The sequence below is a fragment of the Sycon ciliatum genome, chromosome 7 (genome assembly GCF_964019385.1).
Source record: "Sycon ciliatum chromosome 7, ocSycCili1.1, whole genome shotgun sequence".
Lineage (NCBI taxonomy): Eukaryota > Metazoa > Porifera > Calcarea > Leucosolenida > Sycettidae > Sycon > Sycon ciliatum.
This window is the reverse complement of record NC_088649.1, coordinates 33836965-33858209: the sequence shown is the minus strand read 5'-3', so window position 1 is coordinate 33858209 and position 21245 is coordinate 33836965. Positions and strand designations below refer to the sequence as shown.

The following is a 21245-nucleotide window of genomic DNA, read 5'->3' as shown; positions in this document are numbered from 1 at the left end:
AATCTGCTGGAAGAGGTATTTGGCTCTGTATGAGGATATGCCAGCCGGAGTGATGGGTAGAGGCAGGTGCAAAGTAGTGAAGAAGCTCGGATCAATGCCGGGTTAAAGGATATTGATAGTTTTATCTGGTACTGGTAGTAGAATATCAATCCTAGTTATGTCTACATCTGCCGCACACATTGTTTCATAATCGGTGATATCATGGCAGTCTCTTTTCCAAATCTTGCCAAACGTACTGTATGCAGCTTTGCCACCAGGCTTTGTGAACGCCTGGTGAACAAGCTTCTTCGTAGTGATACTGGGCAAATACATGTAGGTTGGTACTGGCTTGTTGTGCCCATGTGGATCTGCAGATTAAAATGCTTCAGCTCCACAACATCTTCCACAGGCCGTGCATTCCAGAGTTCATTCAATTCCTGTGTTGGGCTGATTTCACTTGCATTGACAGCAGCCTGCACAGATTTCAGCACCCAGGGCTTGATCCTGGGCTGGAGGAATACACAAAGACTTCCTGACATGCATGTACATGACTTCCACACCAGCCACTGACTGTAGTCTTCAGTAGTTCAGAGTAGTGTTGTTGAGCCCCATCTATCACATCTCCCAGCATGCTGGACGCGCTGGGTAGCCTCACCACGCCTCCTGAGCACGTCTAGCTTTCCGCCTACACACAAGCAGCGCTCTGACTTGGTCAGGACGTGCGCTGTGTGCGCTGTAAATGTAAAGCAAGGTTTCAAGTGTCACGCTCTGGAAACAGCACCAGTGCGGAACAACTACAGCCCTTGGCCTTGTCAAACTTGTCGCGCGCCTCCTGGATTGTAGACAGTACTTGAACCGATTTTTCTTGGTCTGCACTCTTTTTATTGCCGGCATTGAGAGGCTGGGCTGGTGGCAAAACTGACGCCTGATCGAAATTCTCCTCCGCATGGCCGTCCAGCTCGATCAGCGTTGCGTCCTGCGATTCCACATTCGACTCTCCTCGGCACTGCTGTCATCAGAACTGCGTTTGGACCAGGCCAAAAAAGGACTATTCATCGTGAAGGAGTTCGGATAAAACCTCTGGGAGATGCCCACAGCAATTAGTTGAGCTAACGACCGTTTTCTGCTTCGTTCCGCCATGACTCTCACCTTGTGCTCTTCAAAAATCGATGTGCTCTTCAAAAATCGATAGACCGTGACGTTTTGTTCTTTTTCTCGAAAAAATTACCAAGCACCTTAAAGGCCGATTCACAATACAACTTTCTGCGACGCGACACGCGATTTGCGACAGTTGCGACAAGAAACTGCCTGTCGCGAGCTGTCGCAAGCTGTCGCAAGCTGTCGCAATGCACCTGTCGCAGAAGTTGAAGAAAGTTCAACTTTTGCGACATGCGACACGCGACATACACAAATGGAGTACAGTTTCGACCCTGGGTGCACGTGCAGTGTACGTGCAGTGCACGTGCATAGTACTTCTTGTGCATGAGGATGTCGCAAACATGAAGAATATTGTGAACCATGTGTCGCTGTCGCAGCTCGCCGCATGCGTCGCAAGTCGCATGTCGCGTCGCAGAAAGTTGTATTGTGAATCGGCCTTAAAGCGGGATTCACAGAAGCTTTTTTGCGATGCGACACGCGATGCGACAGCCGCGAAACCGGGAAATCCCCAAATCGCGACCATCGCGGACCCCACGCAACTGCCGCAACAGGGCCATCGCAGGCCATCGCAGAAGTTGAGCTTGGCTCAACTTTTGCGATGCGATGCGATGCGAAAAGCGATTTGGCGTACGATTTTGACCTTTTCTACAGCAAAGTTGTCCAAAGGTTCAAGAGTTGCCTATAAATTTGTACAAGTTGTATCAAACCGCGCGAATATCATGGTGACGTACCCAAATCAGCAAGAATTTGTCGCATCGCTGTCTTCTTCTGTGAATGGTATTTCGCGAGTTCGCATCGTACGCATCCATCGCAGATCGCGTCGCATCGCGTGTCGCATCGCAAAAAAGCTTCTGTGAATCCCGCTTAAAGCCCGATTCACAATACAACTTTCTGCGACGCGACACGCGATTTGCGACAGTTGCGACAAGAAACTGCCTGTCGCGAGCTGTCGCAACCTGTCGCAAGCTGTCGCAATGCACCTGTCGCAGAAGTTGAAGAAAGTTCAACTTTTGCGACATGCGACACGCGACATACACAAATGGAGTACAGTTTCGACCCTGGGTGCACGTGCAGTGTGCGTGCAGTGCACGTGCATAGTACTACTTGTGCATGAGGAATTTGAGGATGTCGCAAACATGAAGAATATTGTGAACCGTGTGTCGCTGTCGCAGCTCGTCGCATGTGTCGCAAGTCGCATGTCGCGTCGCAGAAAGTTGTATTGTGAATCGGCCTTAAGGCTAAAGGCCGATTCACAATACAACTTTCTGCGACGCGACACGCGATTTGCGACAGTTGCGACAAGACATTGCCTGTCGCGAGCTGTCGCAAGCTGTCGCAAGCTGTCGCAATGCACCTGTCGCAGAAGTTGAAGAAAGTTCAACTTTTGCGACATGCGACACGCGACATACACAAATGGAGTACAGTTTCGACCCTGGGTGCACCTGCAGTGTACGTGCAGTGCACGTGCATAGTACTACTTGTGCATGAGGAATTTGAGGATGTCGCAAACATGAAGAATATTGTGAACCGTGTGTCGCTGTCGCAGCTCGTCGCATGTGTCGCAAGTCGCATGTCGCGTCGCAGAAAGTTGTATTGTGAATCGGCCTTAAGGGGCCGGTCACACTGAGGGAAAATTTGAAAATAATTCGTGGTTACCATGGATAGTTGCCGCTGAGCGGGACATTTGAGAGATTTAATCCAGTCAATGAAAATCAGCTCGAGACCTCGCTTTTCCGCCGAAGATTATAATCATCCGCGGCTTCCACTGGATTTCTTTGAGTTTCCTTGTTTTTATTCACGTGGCACTAGCCAATGAAATGGTGATGTGGGCGATAGCCAGCCATGGCGGTAATAGAGCTAGAGGGGAGAAAGAAAAAGAATGAAAGGGGAACTGAAAAGCAGGAGAAGCTAGGGCAGGGCTGGATATCAACTAGTATGTTGCATTCTGCAGTAGCTGTGTGAATGTATTGTAACATTGGCAGGATTTTAGATGTTGTGGGAGGAGAGACCAATGGCGGTAAGCAAGGAAGAGAGGAGATGTTTGCATAGAGGCAGACCGCGCAATAGGGAAGCGGAGAGAGTTTCTGGTGCGCATGTCTTGAGATTGAGCAAACCAGCTTAGGCAGGAGAGAGCATGAAGAGGAGCAATGCCCAGCTTAATTTTATGAATTGTCTGGCATGCCAAAAAACGCACGCGGACCGAGAGCGGCACAGCAGAAGCAAGGCGGTATAAGTCTGCGCTTGGAGTCAGGCGAGGAAGCCGAAATAATATTTTCAAAAGACGCCTATGCATAACTTCGAGTCGAGCAATCAGTGTTTTAGAAATGCCAGCCCAAATTATGCAGCAGTAATCAAAAATGGAGTTTGAAAAATAAAAATAATAACAATAATACTTGATTCAGTAGACACTTTTTCTATCAAACGTTTTCTTTCCCTTCTCTTCAGGATAGTACAGGGAATGTTGGAAATTAGAAAAACACATAACTATATAGAGAATGAAAGAAAGAAAAAGTCAACACTTCAACATAGGTGTTAAAAATGATTAAAGTGTTAAAAACTCAAAAACAAACAGCTGCAAGTTGTAGACAAACACGTTGAACACATCAGGGAACACTTGTCACACTTTCACGAGGTGTGACACCAAACAACTGCAACGATAACACATTCTCCTTCTGTACACATAGTTCTGGATCTGGTTTACGAATATACAGAGCTTCTAACACAGCAAGATGTAACTTAGACCTTCCACGAGTCAAAATCGTAAAGATATCATCACTATACAACTTACGACAATGCGAATACGTATTACGAAACTGTTTTTCCCACCGCCTCCAAACTACTGTTTGAATAATACTTGAAGTAATAATTAGATGTGAGCTCAAAAATGGAACGAAAAATAGCAAATAGAATCAAAACTCACGATGGAATCAAACTCACGATGGAATCAAACTCATGATGGAAACTACAACCCAATGAGTTGGAAAACCAACCACAGAATTAGATATTGGGAATAGAGTCAGACACAACAACAACCGAAATCAGTACACCAAAAATCTGTCCTACAAAAAACAAAGGAAACAAGAAAAACAAGAAAGACGAAGTACAAAGAATCCCTAAAAAAGAGGGGAGAACGGGATGAAAGAGGACCGGAGAGCGGCAAACCCCAGGAGGACTTAGCGTCACGTAGTGGCGGGAATGCGGGCCTCCACAGAAACAGCATCCACATCCGCCGCCAGACCAGGTGCACGGAATGCACGGCGACTCCCACGAACCATCAGGACGGAGTCGCGGACAAGGCTGAAAGCCAGGTCCGTCCGCAGCTTTCCCATCACGAGGGGATAAGCGGCTGCGAGAGCTTGGTGGAGAGCTTCGTTCCGAGCGGCTTCAGGAACCAGGTGGCCTCCTTCGCCAGGGCACCAGCAGAAGACAGGACGATCGGGGTGAACGACGCGTGCTCAACTTCCCGGATCCGGGCACCGTATGCCGACTGCTTCTGACGCTCGTGCCATTGGAACACCTCAGCCAGCGGGCGAGATCGGTACGACTGTGCGTTGGGATAGAACACCCTTACATCAAAAAATGCATCAGTCTGTACCGACCAAAACCCCCTGGCCTTGATGTCCGGTCTGGTGTCGTCCGCAGTGAGCAGGGCAGGACCATGGTCAAACGTGCGGACCGTCGGTAGAGGTTGCAGCGGTGGCTCCAGCTGCACATCCTCAGACACTTGAGAGAGAATGGAGTTTTGTTTTTTCCTCCGTTTTTGTTTTTTTTCCGCCCGCCCAAGTGCCTTTTACAGAAAATGTTCGATGCGAAACATAGAATTAACTTGGTGTGGCCTAAAGCGGGATTCACAGAAGCTTTTTTGCGATGCGACACGCGATGCGACGCGATCTGCGATGGATGCGTGCGATGCGAACTCGCGAAATACCACTCACAGAAGAAGTCAGCGATGCGACAAAGTTTTGCTGATTTGGGTACGTCACCATGATAGGCAACTCTTGCACCTTTGTACAACTTTGCTGTAGAAAAGGTCAAAATCGTACACCAAATCACTTGTCGCATCGCATCGCATCGCAAAAGTTGAGCCAAGCTCAACTTCTGCGATGGCCTGCGATGGCCCAGTTGCGGCAGTTGCGTGGGGTGCGACATGGCTGCGATTTGGGGTTTTCCCGGTTTCGCGTCTGTTCAAGTAGGGCTCAGATGAAAGACAATTGGATATCGGTTCCGATGGTATATCTCTCGCTTGCGTACGGCAAGGGAAACTTGCCATATCGCCGATTTCCTGATCCCGTTTCCATGGCGACTACAGGTGATGACGCACATTCTGCTTAGCTCCGTGAGAGAGAAGGTCGATCACTGCAGAATTGTGGCATTTTCAGTTGTCTTCTTGTATTCACGAAGTGAAAGAAGTACTGTGTTCAATGCTGTTAGTGCCGTGAACTGTTTATCAGTAGTCCTCTCCGTTGTGTACTGGGACGTGACACCGACAGGGGAAAGCTGGAGGGCGGAGACGTTAGCTGGCAAGCGAAAATCGTGACGAACCAAGTGCTGAAATCTTGGTTGGGACAAATCAAACGTTCAGCATTTACCTCAACCAAGGACCATGCCGTTTGCTCTTTCCACTTCCTGAAGATGGATGCGCTGCCTGCTGAAGACTCTCCTATCTCTCGTAACATCTTCTGAAGCCAGGTGAGACGACGAGTAGCGGAGATTAGCGAACGAAATAATGTCGTATGTTTTGAAATTTTTGCTGAACATTTCTCAGGAGAGATGGCGAATACCAAGCATCTTCTCCTAGTCTAGAGAAACCATTTCGTAGGCTACATTCCGCCTAGGGAAATGCAGGAGATGGCCTGGCTGGGGAGGACACACTTGGAGGAGAACGAAGTAAGTGATCTTGTTAATGTTGTTCTTTGGTATTGCAATCTTACGTTTGACGAACATACGGCATGGTGCATAGTTGGTCGTTGAGTGCCTGCATGTGCATGTAGAAGTGTGTGCTGATAAACACTTCCTATGCAAGAATGTGACACTCATGCTCTCTTTCTTTCTTGCAGTATGTGCTCACGTGTGTGTGTGTGTGTGTATGTGTGTGTGTGTGTGTGTGAGCGAGAGAGAGTGTGCAGGAGCAGCGTGGAGCATGCCAGTGTGATCGCTGTGGCCGTTGCTTTCTTAGCTATGGCGTTCTTGCCCGTCACAAGTGTGTGGCTCAGCCCCCAACGACAGTGGAGCCGTGTTGTGGTGAATACTGTGTGTCCTGCGACCGCTGCTTCCGTTCGGTCCAGGGCAGGAATAGACACCGCTGCTGAAGCTCTCCGCGGCCGTACGTCAGTCTCGTGGCAGATGACCCGAACTCTCATTGTGTGTGTGTGTGTGTGTGCATGTGTATGTATGTATGTGTGTTGCTCCCTACATAGACAAACTCTTGTTTTTGTGTCCCGGGTGCCATGGGGCGGCGTTCTCCCATTCTCTCTCCACTGCCCCTCCGGGCCCACGTGGCAGTGACTCGACAGGGCAGGGCAAGTGTGTGTATGGTGTATGGTGCATGGTGTGTGCTGGCATGTCTGTATAAATATGTTGGACAGGAATTTGTTCACCCACAACGTTCACGGGAAACCATGCTAGGTGTTGCTGGGACGTATGGAGTCTGCGAGCACTTACAATAACTTACGTCATGTCACGACAAAGAACGGTGCAGTGTTTGACCCTCATGTAAACATGATGGTGATGCTACCTCACCTAAGCTACCCATGAAGCTAGAAAGAACATCAGGTGAACAGAATTGTACCAGAGGAAAGCATCTATTGCCCGAACTTCTTCATATGAAATGAATAATACCCTTCTCCATAGAGACAACATGCAGATGAAGTGTATGGACAAATAATATAATATATTATTTGTATAAATAGGCCATTCACTGAGGGCATGGAATGATCTCTACGTGTAGATTGGATAGACACATGCACGTCTGCAAGGAAAGCATTTGTTCATGGGTTAGTTCATGGGCTGATTGAGTTCACATGGACTAAGTTCATACATGCCATCTCTCCTGAGATATGTTCAGCAAAAATTTCAAAACATACATTATTTCGTTCGCTAATCTCCGCTACTCGTCGTCTCACCTGGCTTCAGAAGATGTTACGAGAGATAGGAGAGTCTCCAGCAGGCAGCGCATCCATCTTCAGGAAGTGGAAAGAGCAAACAGCATGGTCCTTGGTTGAGGTAAATGCTGAACGTTTGATTTGTCCCAACCAAGATTTCAGCACTTGGTTCGTCACGATTTTCGTTTGCCAGCTAACGTCTCCGCACTCCAGCTTTCCCCTGTCGGTGTCACGTCCCAGTACACAACGGAGAGGACTACTAATAAACAGTTAACGGCACTAACAGCCTTGAACACAGTACTTCTTTCACTTCGTGAATACAAGAAGACAACTGAAAATGCCACAATTCTGCAGTGATCGACCTTCTCTCTCACGGAGCTAAGCAGAATGTGCGTCATCACCTGTAGTCGCCATGGAAACGGGATCAGGAAATCGGCGATATGGCAAGTTTCCCTTGCCGTACGCAAGCGAGAGATATACCATCGGAACCGATATCCAATTGTCTTTCATCTGAGCCCTACTTGAAAAATCGATGCACTTCCCCTTTAAGGGTTATAACAATAATTATGATTATAGGGCTTGAAAGTGATGACGTCAAAAACGGCCAGGGAGTAGTAAGTTGACATCAGATTAGGCCTTGACGGATTATGCTAGCATAATTTTTCGCATAATTCCTACCAAAATCGAATAATCGCATAATTCGAGGCAAATTGCATACGAATCGAATAAAATTGTAATAATCCGCCTGTTCGCATCAAATTCCATACAGTATGTCATGTTCTACAAGTGCAAGTACAAGTAGATGCACTAGGAAGTTGTAGGTTTACGACTCCCTTGATAACATGTCCAGTCCACTACAATCAGTGATGGCAAGAGTACATAACGGTTATGTACTCTTGGTGATGGTCGTAGCTAGGTCGGACGGTGCGTTGACCCCGTTGAACTTTTGCTACTACAGTACAACATGGTACAACGCCCTCTACAAACAATTCCCCTGTTATTTTGCACAGAACCATTATGCATTAGCAGCATATGTGAGCATAATGCGGCATAATATGATAACTTTTAGCATAAAAATAGCATAATTCTGCAATTTTTTCAGCAATGCGAAAAGCATAATTTCACGAAAATATTAGCATAATCCGTCAAGGCCTACATCAGATTTCTATTTTGGACCCACTAAGGTGTGACTTTGCTATTATGCGGCCTCAGTATGTTGGTGCATAGCAACCCACTCATGTCGTATGCAGGGGTGACTTTTACTTTGCCACCAGTTGTAACCCCGCCCCAGTAGCCAAATCAGTCAGTTTCACTGGTTACATCACCTTGCTGTGAGTAAGGCGGCTTGAAATGTGCTTGGATCCATACAAAAACTGGATCCAATTGGCCAAGTGGATCCAGTTTTTGAATTGTTGAAAATGTTGCTATGCTGTGACGTAGCACTTTCAAGCCCTATCCCGTAAGAAGACCATATATATTGCATAGGTCTGTGGAAAACACCCTAGTAAAATAAATAAAATAATAATAATACGCCTGCCCACACACGCTCTCTAGGCTGCAAAGTTCTGGCACAGAGCTCTCCTTCTCACCACCACCACCACCATCAGTTCGCGCCTGGCGCCTGGTCGATGCATGGCTGGCGGTATCCAGCATAGCAGGCTGGTACATCAAGTAGCGCATGGCACATAGATGATGACACAGCAACGACATAGCTCGATTGCGACGTACGTTTCGTCCCCGCTGGACTCATCAGGCAATCTTCTTCTTGGATGTCTTCATACGGAGCTTGACTCGGGAGACTCGGGAGTCTTTACCACCATATTTATCAACCATAAGTACAGCTGCAGTGGTGTCTTCAATTTCATTCTCCCGAGTCAAGCTCCGTATGAAGACATCCAAGAAGAAGATTGCCTGATGAGTCCAGCGGGGACGAAACGTACGTCGTTCTTGGCCGAATCCTCAGTGTACCGGGTGCTCCGAAGGCTCCCGCAGCATAAGGCAACAGGCGGGAACATCTCGAACAGGATCCTCCGAGAGATCGCACCATGTATAACGTCCTCTGTTACCGACCTGTTTAACGCTAGCCTCACCTTAGGTGAGTTTCCTAGTGCCTGGAAGCTGGGAACAGTAATCCCCATATTTAAAAATAAAGGTAACCCGTGTGATCCCTCCAACTACCGCCCTATAACCCTACTCCCAGCTATTGCGAAAGCACTAGACAAGATTGTCGCCACCAAATTCGGTCACTATCTCGAGGTCAACAACATCATTGTCCCGGAACAGTTCGGCTTTGTCCGTGATCGCTCCACAGTTGACCAGCTGATACAGCTCACTACTAAGATCGCCTCGACCATGGATAAACGCATCCCTTACGATGCTGCATTTCTCGATTTTGCGAAGGCCTTCGATAAAGTGCCGCATGACGTGCTTCTCCAGCAACTCGGGACTATCTGCGATGCTCCGGCTACGAGTTGGTTTAAGAACTACCTCGATACGCGTACATTCAGCGTCCGAGTCCAACACCATCTGTCCTCCCCACGTCCCGTCAAGTCTGGAGTACCCCAGGGTTCCCACCTCGGGCCATTGCTTTTCCTGGTACATATCAACAGCCTACCCAGTGCCTCGAAACGCAACCAGCACGCTGATGTTTACCTGTTCGCGGATGACACCGCCGTCGGCCAAGCACGAACCAAAGGTACCAGCCCAATGGAGACTGCCCTGCAGGACACATTTGCCTGGGCCGACCGAGTAGGCGGAACCTTCAACCCATCGAAAACCGTTGTTATCTCATTCGCTGAGGAAGGAGCCGCAGAGACCATCCGCGGTATCCAGCCGTCAACCAGTCACCGTCACCTGGGAGTGTTGTTGAGTGAAACACTTAGCTTCCAGGAGCATATTGAACAGACAATAAGCAAGTTTAGACAACGCTGCGTTCTTCTGTGCCATATGGCTGACCGTTTAACAGGAGACATCGTCAGGAAGCTGTACCTTACGTATGTCCGCCCCACAGCAGAATACGCCGCCCCAGTATGGGAGTCCTCCCTCTCTGCTGCACAGCGGCTCACCCTTGAACGGCTGCAAGCCAGAGTAGCTCGCACAGTCATGCGGCTTGAGAGATGCCCTTGCCCATCAGACGAGCCCAAGTCATCATTGTTTAAACAGCTGGGGTGGCCAAGTCTATCCTGGCGCAGGAAGATCGCCTGCCTTATGGAATTCTTCCATTTGGTCACCACCCAACCAGAACTTTTTGAAGCAGCGGGATACTGCCCCACGCGTAGTCGCCGCCGCCAACTCGCATTCACTCTGCCACGGGTTGGGAAACACGCCAGGAGGTCATTTCTCTTCCGCACCGCTACTGTCTGGAATGCCTTGCCCGCAGACCTGAGAGCCACAGCCTCGCAGTACCTGTTTCACAGTCACATTTGCACGCACTTCTCTGACACCAAACACAATGCCACTCCTCACTGACATGCCTCTGTCCTCCTTCTTTGTGCGTTGCGCTTATTCTTATTAATTTTTGTGTTTCTGTTTCGGTACATTTCGTATTTCAAGGCATATCCCGAGGCTATAGGTATCATTGATTAAAGGACCATTCTGGAACATTCAGCATAATTGTATTTCTCTTGCTAGGCTATTCATTACGAATTATTAGCCCTCCACTGTCTGCTATCTCAACCCTACAGCCTCCCATTATAATGGAACTCCCTTCAATTTAGACTACGTCTTTGGGAAATCCTCAAATATATAATAATAATAATAATAATAAAAATCGAGCTATGTCGTTGCTGTGTCATCATCTATGTGCCATGCGCTACTTGATGTACCAGCCTGCTATGCCGGATACCGCCAGCCATGCATCGACCAGGCGCCAGGCGCGAACTGATGGTGGTGGTGGTGGTGAGAAGGAGAGCTCTGTGCCAGAACTTTGCAGCCTAGAGAGCGTGTGTGGGCAGGCGTGTGTTTACCGCCATATTGCCGGGTGTGTCTTTACTAGGCCCCGGCGGATAATGCTAGTTATTTTCGGCAATTATGCTACTAGCACTGCTAGTGAAAGTGGCACATTATGCTAGTTTTAATGCTCGTTATGCTCGTTATGCTCAATTTAATGCCACTTTATATGGGGTCAAAAAGATCTGTTACCACCCTAACAGCAACACCATTAAGAGCTGCACAGTCTCGGACCAAGGCAAGAACCGTGTGGCTTGGAACTTGCAGCTGTGTTGACAAAACCGTGTGTCATGAGCTCTCGAGCTAGTTCGGTACCAGCCAGGCTTTTGGACAGTACAGAGAAACGATTACGTACAAGGCGTTGGTGTATGTTGAAATCGCCATCGACGTAGCGGAGGACAACAGCAAGTGCCTCACCAAAGCGTGAAGTACCATTGAATATAACAGTGAGATGAGCTGCAGATGCAATCTCTTTCTTGATGGTAGACTGCTCATTCTGCAACAGTAATGGCACCAAATGTGCCATGTGAGTGCTGTACGTCATGCGACAGTAGTTCCTTTCAAGCAACGGACGAAGGTGGTCTATCTTACTCAGAGGCACACCTGCTTTGAGGAAAGACTCTACAACGTTGGCTCTTCGAATGAGGACATCATTGGCTACATCACCAGATAGCCCTATTCCTGCCAGCTCCTTCTTATGGTCTGTAGTGTACTTCTCCCACGAAGCTGTTAGCGCGAATGCTGGTGTAGCTGGGCTCGTGACTTTCGCTCTTTGGCCGTCTTGTGATTTGGCTCGAAATGTGTGATTTCACAATGCTGTTCTTCGGTTGAACTGTCTGGCTGCAAGCACTGCAGTAAATCTTCCCACTGGACACGGTCAAATATTCCCCTGGAAATTGCTGCACGCGATGGTGGACGCTGCCACGAGGTGTCACTGTGAAACGTCCACCGGCAATTCGCCCACGCTTAGCGACGGACTCTTTCCCACTTCTCTGGAAAGATCGTTTTCGGGAAATCGCTACTCTGGCTGGTTCGGGAAGACGTTCACACGCTGTCCTGACCTCGTCCTCTTCGGACTCTGATTCTGAGGCGTCTTCATCATCAAACTCGGAATCAAAGTGATCATCGCTACTTCTTACTAGATCAACAATGTCTCTGGCTGCTTGCTCGGACATAGCCATGACGTGTGTTCTTCATCAGCTAACAAAGAATAATAAGCGGCAAACGTTGGTGGAAACAAAACGCTCCACCGCCTTCTCATGAACACCCCTCACAAGTTTGTTTTCCCAACGCTTGTGCCCAGACTCCCAGCCAGAGTCATAGATCTACTACATGTACATGACAAGTTCAAGTAGTAGAGGGCTAGACATTGAAGATTTGAAGTGAACCAGTGTTTCCGGATGCGAACACAGTTGAAAATCCCATGTTTTGCAACAATATGCTAGTTTTCGCAAGAATATGCTAGTTTTCTGCAAAACCTGCTGATTATGCTAGTGCAATGCTAGTTTCCAGAAAGTGCTAAATATGCTAGATATAATGCTAGCATTATCCGCCGGGGCCTAGTCTTTACCACCATATTTATCAACCATAAGTACAGCTGCAGTGGTGTCTTCAATTTCATAATAATAATAATAATAATAATTAGGGTTATATTCGATGACGTCACATGGTATCACATGACAATAATAATTATTATTATTATAATCAAGTTGATGACGTCATTATTCATCCTTCGACCTTCGTACATGTACGTAGTGGCAAGAGTACATGAAAAAGAAGGTTTTCATGTACTCTTGCGTCTTGGTCGTGGGCATGTTCTGTATCAATGACGTCAGACAGGGGTGGCACAGCCACGTGACCTGGATGACGTCATTGATACAGAACATGCCCACTATCTACTACCGGGTATATGTACATGTATGTGCGTTTTGGACGCTAAAAGAAACAAATTATGCAAGGCGAGACGAGTAAGGGGGCGTTCGTGTTTGATCTACAGGTTTGGGTAGAAACTACTTCTTTCGGTAGAGGTGTTCGTTTTTTGAAAAAAATTCTACTCAAAAGGGTAGATTGTACTTTCCTCTACCGGCTCTACCGGGAAAAAGTTGGTAGAATCCGGTAGAAGTTGGTAGGGCTACGGGATTTCCAGCAAGATCAAGGATGTGTAATTTTGTACACAACTCCATACACAAAGAAACTTTTCACGTACACATCGTGCAAACTACTAAGTCCGGTAGAACAGCGTTCGTACACTTGCCTCTACCATCTACCTCTATCGGTAGAGTGACTCTACTCTACCAGGTAGCTAAAAACGAACGTAGCCTTAACGTGCAGTCAGCACACCGTTGTACTTAGACTGAGGACTCCACATCCATAGCAACACCATAGCAACACCACCGCCCTCACGGTACGGGATCAAAGGCATAGATGCAGCTCCTAGTAGATCAGACCCACCATGAAAGTGGTCAAAGGCCGCAACTCCCACTTGTACTGTGCTGTTCAATGAAATCCAGTCGCGTCACTCAAGTACGCGCCGGGCATTGCACAACCCTACACTTGTAGACCTACCAACAATGAGCTGCGGAAATGGTGCAAGGCGCAAACTTGAGTGACACGACGGGATTTCATTGAGCATGACTCTACGTGGCCTAGGTAAGAGGAAATCTCATTTGTCATAATTCTTATAGCATACCTGTCACTATAGAGCACACCGCCTGCCCCCCCCCCCCCCCCCCTCCCAATCTGTACTCTCTTGTACCATCATCCTGCAATGCGACGGACCCCACGATAGGCGGTCAGCCTTTGGGCCATCCTAATAAAGTTATTATAAATATTATTATTATTATACTTCGAAGTAGCAGCGTGCAGCATACAACCTGGCACTATAGCAGTGCAAAGCACACAGCTTAGCAGCAGCACCAACACCATCAGCAGCACAACGACCATGAGCGTCGTCGAGTCACTCAGCAATAATACTTCGCACATGAAGCGAGAAATAAAAATAGAAAACGAGTAAAAGAGAAGTCTAGCTCGCGCGACCGCGTTACAACCGGCTACAGAGCGAGACGGGGTTTGAAAATCACCGTGGTGATGGCAATTCCTTATCAACAAGGATGGCATGAAAGCAGGCAACGGGTACCATGGCAAAAATGGCGTCCATGGGGTGGGGAGGGGGGGGGGTGCAATCATAACGATGATCACGCTATACCATCCCCCGTCACAGGGTAACATGAGTAAATACAAGCATACTACAGTTAGAGCTAAAGTTAAAGCTACCATTACAAGCGGTATTACAAATACCTGTCCTCTATGGATCAAAACATTCATGTTTGCATGGCATACGGTTAAAAACACACACATACAAAAGAGAGAAGAAGACAGCAGTTCAAGTTCGCGTCCTCGCACAAAACTGCACATTTGCAGGAGGGTTGCATTAAAATGGGAATGCTTGGCTGAGTGGCCAAAATACCTCCATGAATCAAAACATTCATATTTGCATGGCATACGATTTAAAACACACACACACACACACACACACACACACACACAAGAGAAGAAGAGAAGAAGACAGCAGTTCAAGTTCACGTCCCAGCACAAACTCCACGTTTGCAGGAGGGATGCATTACAAATGGGAATGCTTGGCTGAGTGGCACAAACACGAGTATGGGCACTAGCATAGTGCAACATACACCACATGCAGTAGTGCGATTCTATTTAACATGGGGGTGCAATCATGTTGAACTACCGGGCTGGTTTTCGGTGCAGTGTTGATTCTATCTGTTGAGTGCAATCTGCTGGCTAGGGCAGCATGTATGGTGTTCGGGTGAGATGTAGATTGTATGGTGTTTGCGGGTGTGATGTAGACTGTATGGTGTTTGAGTGTGATGTACGATGTAGATTGTATGGCACTTGCATGTGGCTCGATGATAGAGGGTTGAGTGTGGCTAGATGTATGGGTGGCCGGATGCCTGGGTGGCTGAATGCGGCTTAGATAGGGCTGCACGGTAGATGAATGCTGATTAAGTGTGGCTGGATGATAGAGGGTTGAGTAGCGCTGGGTGGATACGGGGTGGCTGAATGCTGATTGAGTATGATGGTTGCATGGTAGATGGATGACGGTTGAGTTGGGCTAGACGAGGGACGGTTGAGTGTGGCTGAATGTATGGTGGCTGAGTGCTGCTGAATGTATGGTGGCTGAGTGCTGCTTGGATACCGCTGCATGGCAGATGGATGATGATTGAGTATTGCCGCATGGCAAGTGCACTGTGGTTGCCAAGCGTAGCAGCGTTAAGGCTGATTGCTAGGTGAACTGTGTTGTAGTATGGCAGGGTGGTGCAGAAAGCGGAGTCTAGTTTAGAACACGGCTGAACAGTGGCCGTGTGGTGAACAGAGATATCTCTGATTGGAAAATGCCACTACATCACAAGATGATGCGGCAAAGCTGGGGTAGCCTTAGTAACACAGCCGTTGCCATGGTCACGCCAATTCCGACAGGTTGCTGGGCACGCGAATGCAGGTGCTGTTGCCAGGGTGACAGTCCACAGTGCCGTTGCCAGGGTGACAAACAGCGGTGTTGCTGCCTAGGCGACGATCAGTGGCTCGTCATCGCCGTGCGGGGTGGTTGAGAGGTCATCATTAAACAGATCGGCCTGGCGATCATCTATGCACAGGAGAGTGTGAGACGGCAACACAACGTGTCTGGTAGTTTAAAGTCAAAGTTACATACATGTGTTATCTCTAATATAAGCACAGTCTCCAATAATAGCACGTCTCCAATAACAGAACACCTTGGGGCGGCATTCAAAAAATAAAGTGCTCAGTCTCCATTATGAGCACACTGTGTAGATTCATTATCTGTACCGGCGAAAAAACCCTGAAATATGTGTGTCTGACATGAATTTGGCATGGCAACATGCCTCTGAAATGAGGTTGAAATAATAATGGAACAGTCTCCAATAAAGGAACGTCTCTATTAATAGCACGGGGCGGAGGTACATTGAAAAAATAAAGGACCGTGCTTATACTAGAGATAATACGGTACATGTGCCTTGGAGCAGAAACATAGCACCAAGAGTACATAACCCCCCCAGAGTGTGCAACGCCTGATCCAGCTCTGCATAGGGTCTTGGTCAAGCGTAGCCGGATCTTCTGATGTCATGCGTACACTCCACACCAGCACAAAGCCGGTCTCGAGGCAGGGCACCGTTGCTTTTGATCCGAGAGTACCCGCGACTCCCCGGGTTCCCCATCAGATGTGTAAGGTATTATGACGCAAAGATCCGGCTACGCTCGACCAAGACCCTATGCAGAGCTGGATCAGGCGCTGCACACTGGGGGGGGGGGGGTATGTACTCTTGATAGCACCTTACTCAAAAAGCCAATTGCAGAAAAAGAAACGTGCAAACAGTGAATGCAAACAACTTGCCAAGACATAGGCCAGGGTCAGCTAGCAATCAGTCAGGACAACTTTGTGTTGCCAAATAAGGCAGGTACGAGTAATGCATGTGAGTGCTTTGGGATGGGCATTGCAGTGTTCAATACCCGACATGACGATCATGCCCAGATGACTGTGTGCAGGTGCTGACGGTAGAAACTACACCATTGCTCAATGAGATTACACCTGATTGATAACGTTGACCACTATTGTCTATAAACACAGCGTTTCGGCACACACCCTTCATTGGCGCTTGTCAGCAGCTATTCTCTCTCTCTCTCTCTCTCTCTCTCTCTCTCTCTCTCTCTCTCTCTCTCTCTCTCTCTCTCTCTCTCTCTCTCTCTCTCTCTCTCTCTCTCTCTCTCTCTCTCTCTCTCTCTCTCTCTCTCTCTGTCTGTCTGTCTGTCTGTCTGTCTGTCTGTCTGTCTGTCTGTCTGTCTGTCTGTCTGTCTGTCTGTCTGTCTGTCTGTGTGTCTGTCTCTCTCTCTCTGCCTCTCTGTCTCTCTCTCTCACTCTCCCCCCCCCCCCTCCCACACACTCTCTCTCTCACTCTCACTCTCTTTCACTCTCACTCTTACACACACTCTCTCTCTCCCTCTCTGTCTCCCTGTTCAAATATGTATGGCACTGCGCCTCTTCTCCCTTCGCCCCGTTGTTATTGGACATATTAGTCCGTTTTGGCCAGCAAATCAAACTCAACCCAACGACAATCACACAACTATCAGCAGTAGCACTACTTACCATCTTCATCGATGGGAGAGAGTGATGTATGGTAGAGCACACCGCCTACACCACGGGCGGTGCGATGACGACTCAGTAGCTGGCAGTAGAGGATGCTCACAGCCATCAGGGCCACTGCCAGAACGCCAGCTATGATGCCGGTCAGCCTAGTGTAGGAGTTGAGTGTAGCGGAGTGTGCGTCCACTGGTGATGCTGTAGGCTGAACAGTAGGTTGAGGGGTGGCACGTGCCTCTTCGTTGCGTAGCAAATCGGTCCACTGCATGGCCCCCAGATCTCTGCACAAGAGCGCGCACAAACACACACAAACGCACACACGCACGCACGCACACACTCAGCCTCAGACATGCCCATCGCCGAAGCGATGATAGCGAACAGCTATGTTAGACATAGCAACTTGTGCTGGGATTACACCATTCAACAACTTGCAAGGCTGGTGAATTGACTGCCACTAATTTTAGCCTGGTATCCACCACACAGCTGATTGAAGTGGCTTTTTCTGGCCAGTGAATTCTTATTTTACGTTTTTTTCATGTTTTCATTTTTCACACACACACACACACAGACTTCAACTCCTTATCGACTACATTCAACACTAGCGACGAATTATCAAATGAAATCGCCATCATGCATGAACACACGCACAGCATATGCACACAATCGCACATATACATTCCCAGCAGGTTCACCCAACCATGCACAGGCAACAGAAGCACAGAGTACGTTGAAGGTTTCAATGTGCGTGTGTGTGGGGGGGGGGGGTGAACGAGAGAAAGAGAGAGAGAGAGAGAGAGAGAGAGAGAGAGAGAGAGAGAGAGAGTAAGTTACATTTATAAAGACAGGTAAGTCTAACAAATGAGGACTGAGACCTCTACAACAGGGTTTTTACGCCTGAAAGCAGGTGCATGATTTAACAAGCAGGTTGTCAGTCTAGATTCTATGCGCAGATGGAGAAAAAGCGCAGAATTTTTGTAATGAGATGAAAAGCAGAAATAATAAGAAATAATAAGAAAAGATGAAATGAAAGCCTGCTCACAACCCCGCCCAGCCTTGCGAACTGGGTATGGTGGATTAAGAACCCGGTTCAACGCTCGAGCAAGCGCTCTCCACTCAAGGTGTTCACAGCAACTGATAGGAACTCATATGGGGAAATTATAGAAAAGAAATAATAAGATAAAGAGAATAAATTTCAACGCACCTCAATAAACGGAGCCCCACATACAGTACCTCAGAAAAGTGGATCTTCTGACCAGTGTTTTTGTTGACGCCGCAACCAGATGATGTAGCTGCTTCGCAGAGACGTCTTACTGCACAAATTACAAATAAATTTTATTCTTCGATTAGAAAACCCAAGCGCTTTCAGAGCCCTCCGAAGAGAGTCCGGGATGAAACCACGCACACCTACCTCAACCGAAAAAGAAACGACCTGCCACCCGTTTGCTCGGCATTGATCGGCCAGATCCGCATACCGCCTGTCCTTCCGCGAGTTACTGACACTGAATCTGTCCTCAGCACAAACTGTCAACTCCATCCAGAACACAATCCTACGACTCGTAGAGTACAGAACTATATCTGGTCTTAGGGTGGTAAGTGCAACACAGCTAGGGAAAGAAATCTTTGCACTAACTGAGTCGACAAGAAGTTTCCAGTCTGAGGCCGCTGACAGGAGATCAGTCGTAACCAACTTTCGTCTGGGCTGAACGCGAACTGGCTTCTCTCCCGCCTTGCAAAACGAGATGAAGTCAAGCTCATTTGAATTTTCGGTTTGTACGGTGTTTGCAGCAGTGCGGATTCGAATCTCCTCACGCATGTTCCTGATGATGACCCCGAGTACGTTGTCGTGCCTCCAGGTGTAACGTCCCTGGTCCAGCGCTACGCGACAAGCACGTGGCGCGTAGTACAGGCCCAGGTACGGCACAAACTACAGTACGGATCCACTACGGTGTTTCCCCAACGGCGTAGGTTCGTCGGAGAAGGTAGCACGTCGAGGGTTGATGCGAGAAGAAATTTCAAATCCTTACCAGTACCACCGTACAAAAGGGATTTCCACGAGAGGTCCTGCCACATCACCGATGTCCACTCCAACCACTTGCCTTGCACCTGAAGAGTCTTCAGCCTCAAAATCTGCTCCTGCGCGTTGATCTCCTCAAATGTTTGAAGGAGATCCTTCCTCGGGGGTTTGGAATGCTGCTTCGGAGCACGAGCACCCAACCCTGCACGATGACTTGAAGATGACGGCGGACGGAGAGTCCCTCAACCTACTGATGCCTCTGCACACTCCAGCTCTATTGTCGCCGCATATCGCTTTGTCAGCTTCGCATCCTTACTCCGACGCAGAGTGTACAGCGCCCTCATGCGCGCGTCCCCACTCGATCGAAGAATGTGCCATTTGATGGACTGGCACTTTTTCCACACCGTAGGAAGGTAGTGGAGGCGTAAGCCAAAGCGTTTGCGACTGCCAATAAAAAGAATGGCAGAGTTTGCGCATCGAGGTAGGCCTGACCATTTCTTCAGAAATGGTAAACACATAAAGTGCAGTTCACGTACAAAACCTTGTGTGAGTTCAAGAACCTGCAAAGACCAAGAAAGCTTGGGCACTACAAGATGGTGGTAAAGCCATAGCTTGTGGTGGTCTTGAAGCCAAGAGCCATCTACTTTTTGCATGAGAGATACAGTGAGTTGACGGATGTCTTCCCGCTGGGTCTGCTCAGAGCAATCAGCATGCAGCCTTCGCCCCAGGAACTTGAACTCTGCAGTGTCAATGAAAGCGATCTTCCTCCCTGACATCGTCAGGCAGGGATCGTAAGGTTTGTACCGGCTATCTACAAGCTTTGCTGCACTGCTTTTGCATTTGTGCGGCGCCGCCTGCATACATTGGGTCCACGAGAGAAAGTCCTCCGTGACCGCAATGAGTTTTTGACAACCTGCACTAGATTTGCTATAGAGGCCTAAGTCATCAGCAAAAGCTGTTTGGGACACTTGCAAAGGGGCAGATTTAAAATCATAGGAGAGGCAACTTAATTCAGGGGCTGCAAGTGAGTCCAGCAGAAGCTGGAAACAAATATTGAAAAGGACCGGGGACAAGGGGCACCCCTGGAAAACACCAATGTTGTAATTAAGGAGGCTCCAACCTTCTGCGCTGCGCAGCCGGTCTGGCGCTCTGTTTTTTGCAGGAAAAGTCTTGTTTTTGCCGATAAGTGCGAAAAGTTGGGAAATTCCCATCTCAACTTACTAAAATTTGAACTCCGCGATCGACAGTCTTATCAGAGAATATTGTTTCATTCTTCACCTGTAGTCTTCCCTGGGCCCCATCGAGGTTCCTGTTGTTTTTTCCTCCGTTGTGTCAGTGGGTATCAGGGCATGTTTTCAAAAGCATCGCTGGTGTGAGCAAGAAGTTGACTTTACAGCTCGATTTCTCGAGATCCTGAATAATTTTGCTTGACGAAAAAATGAACAAGGAGAACGGAGCCAAGCGTCTCGTTGGCTGTGTAACACCAGGGACCAAAACCTACTGTAAGCGCGTTTTGGAGAGAGAGACTGAAGTGGGTGCACAGACTCTGGTAAGTGGATCCACTTCTAATTCTCAAGTGGCGAAATATATTCCTACGCTGAAAACATTGCAGTCTTGAGTGAGTGGTAAATCGTTGGTGAGCTACTGCTCAGTGACTTGGGCTATTTACGAAAGCTGTGACCTGTCAGCTGCCAACGTCGCCAGCAGTAAGTCATCACCTGCGTCCACTTGAATAAAATACAGCACTGAAAATTGAGTATGTTGTTTTGCAGTACTATTCTCTATTGTCAGTGTGTGAAGTATTTTGTAAATGTTGTGTTGTACAGCACCAGTGATTTGAAAATATTCCTACACTACTCGCACCAGTTCTATTATGATG

General features: G+C 48.1%; 1 protein-coding gene across 1 annotated transcript in view; it reads right to left on the bottom strand.

The window, feature by feature from the left end:
- Positions 1 to 14444: 14444 nt before the first annotated feature.
- LOC135821378 (uncharacterized) overlaps positions 14445 to 21245 on the bottom strand; it is a 19870-nt gene continuing 13069 nt past the window's right edge. The window contains exons 12-13 of the mRNA XM_065334449.1: positions 17359 to 17633; positions 14445 to 15843 (exon numbers count right to left, since the gene is read on the bottom strand). Coding sequence (XP_065190521.1) covers positions 15764 to 15843; positions 17359 to 17633 — 355 coding nt within the window. The 3' untranslated portion in view covers positions 14445 to 15763. The remainder of the gene's footprint in view (positions 15844 to 17358; positions 17634 to 21245) is intronic.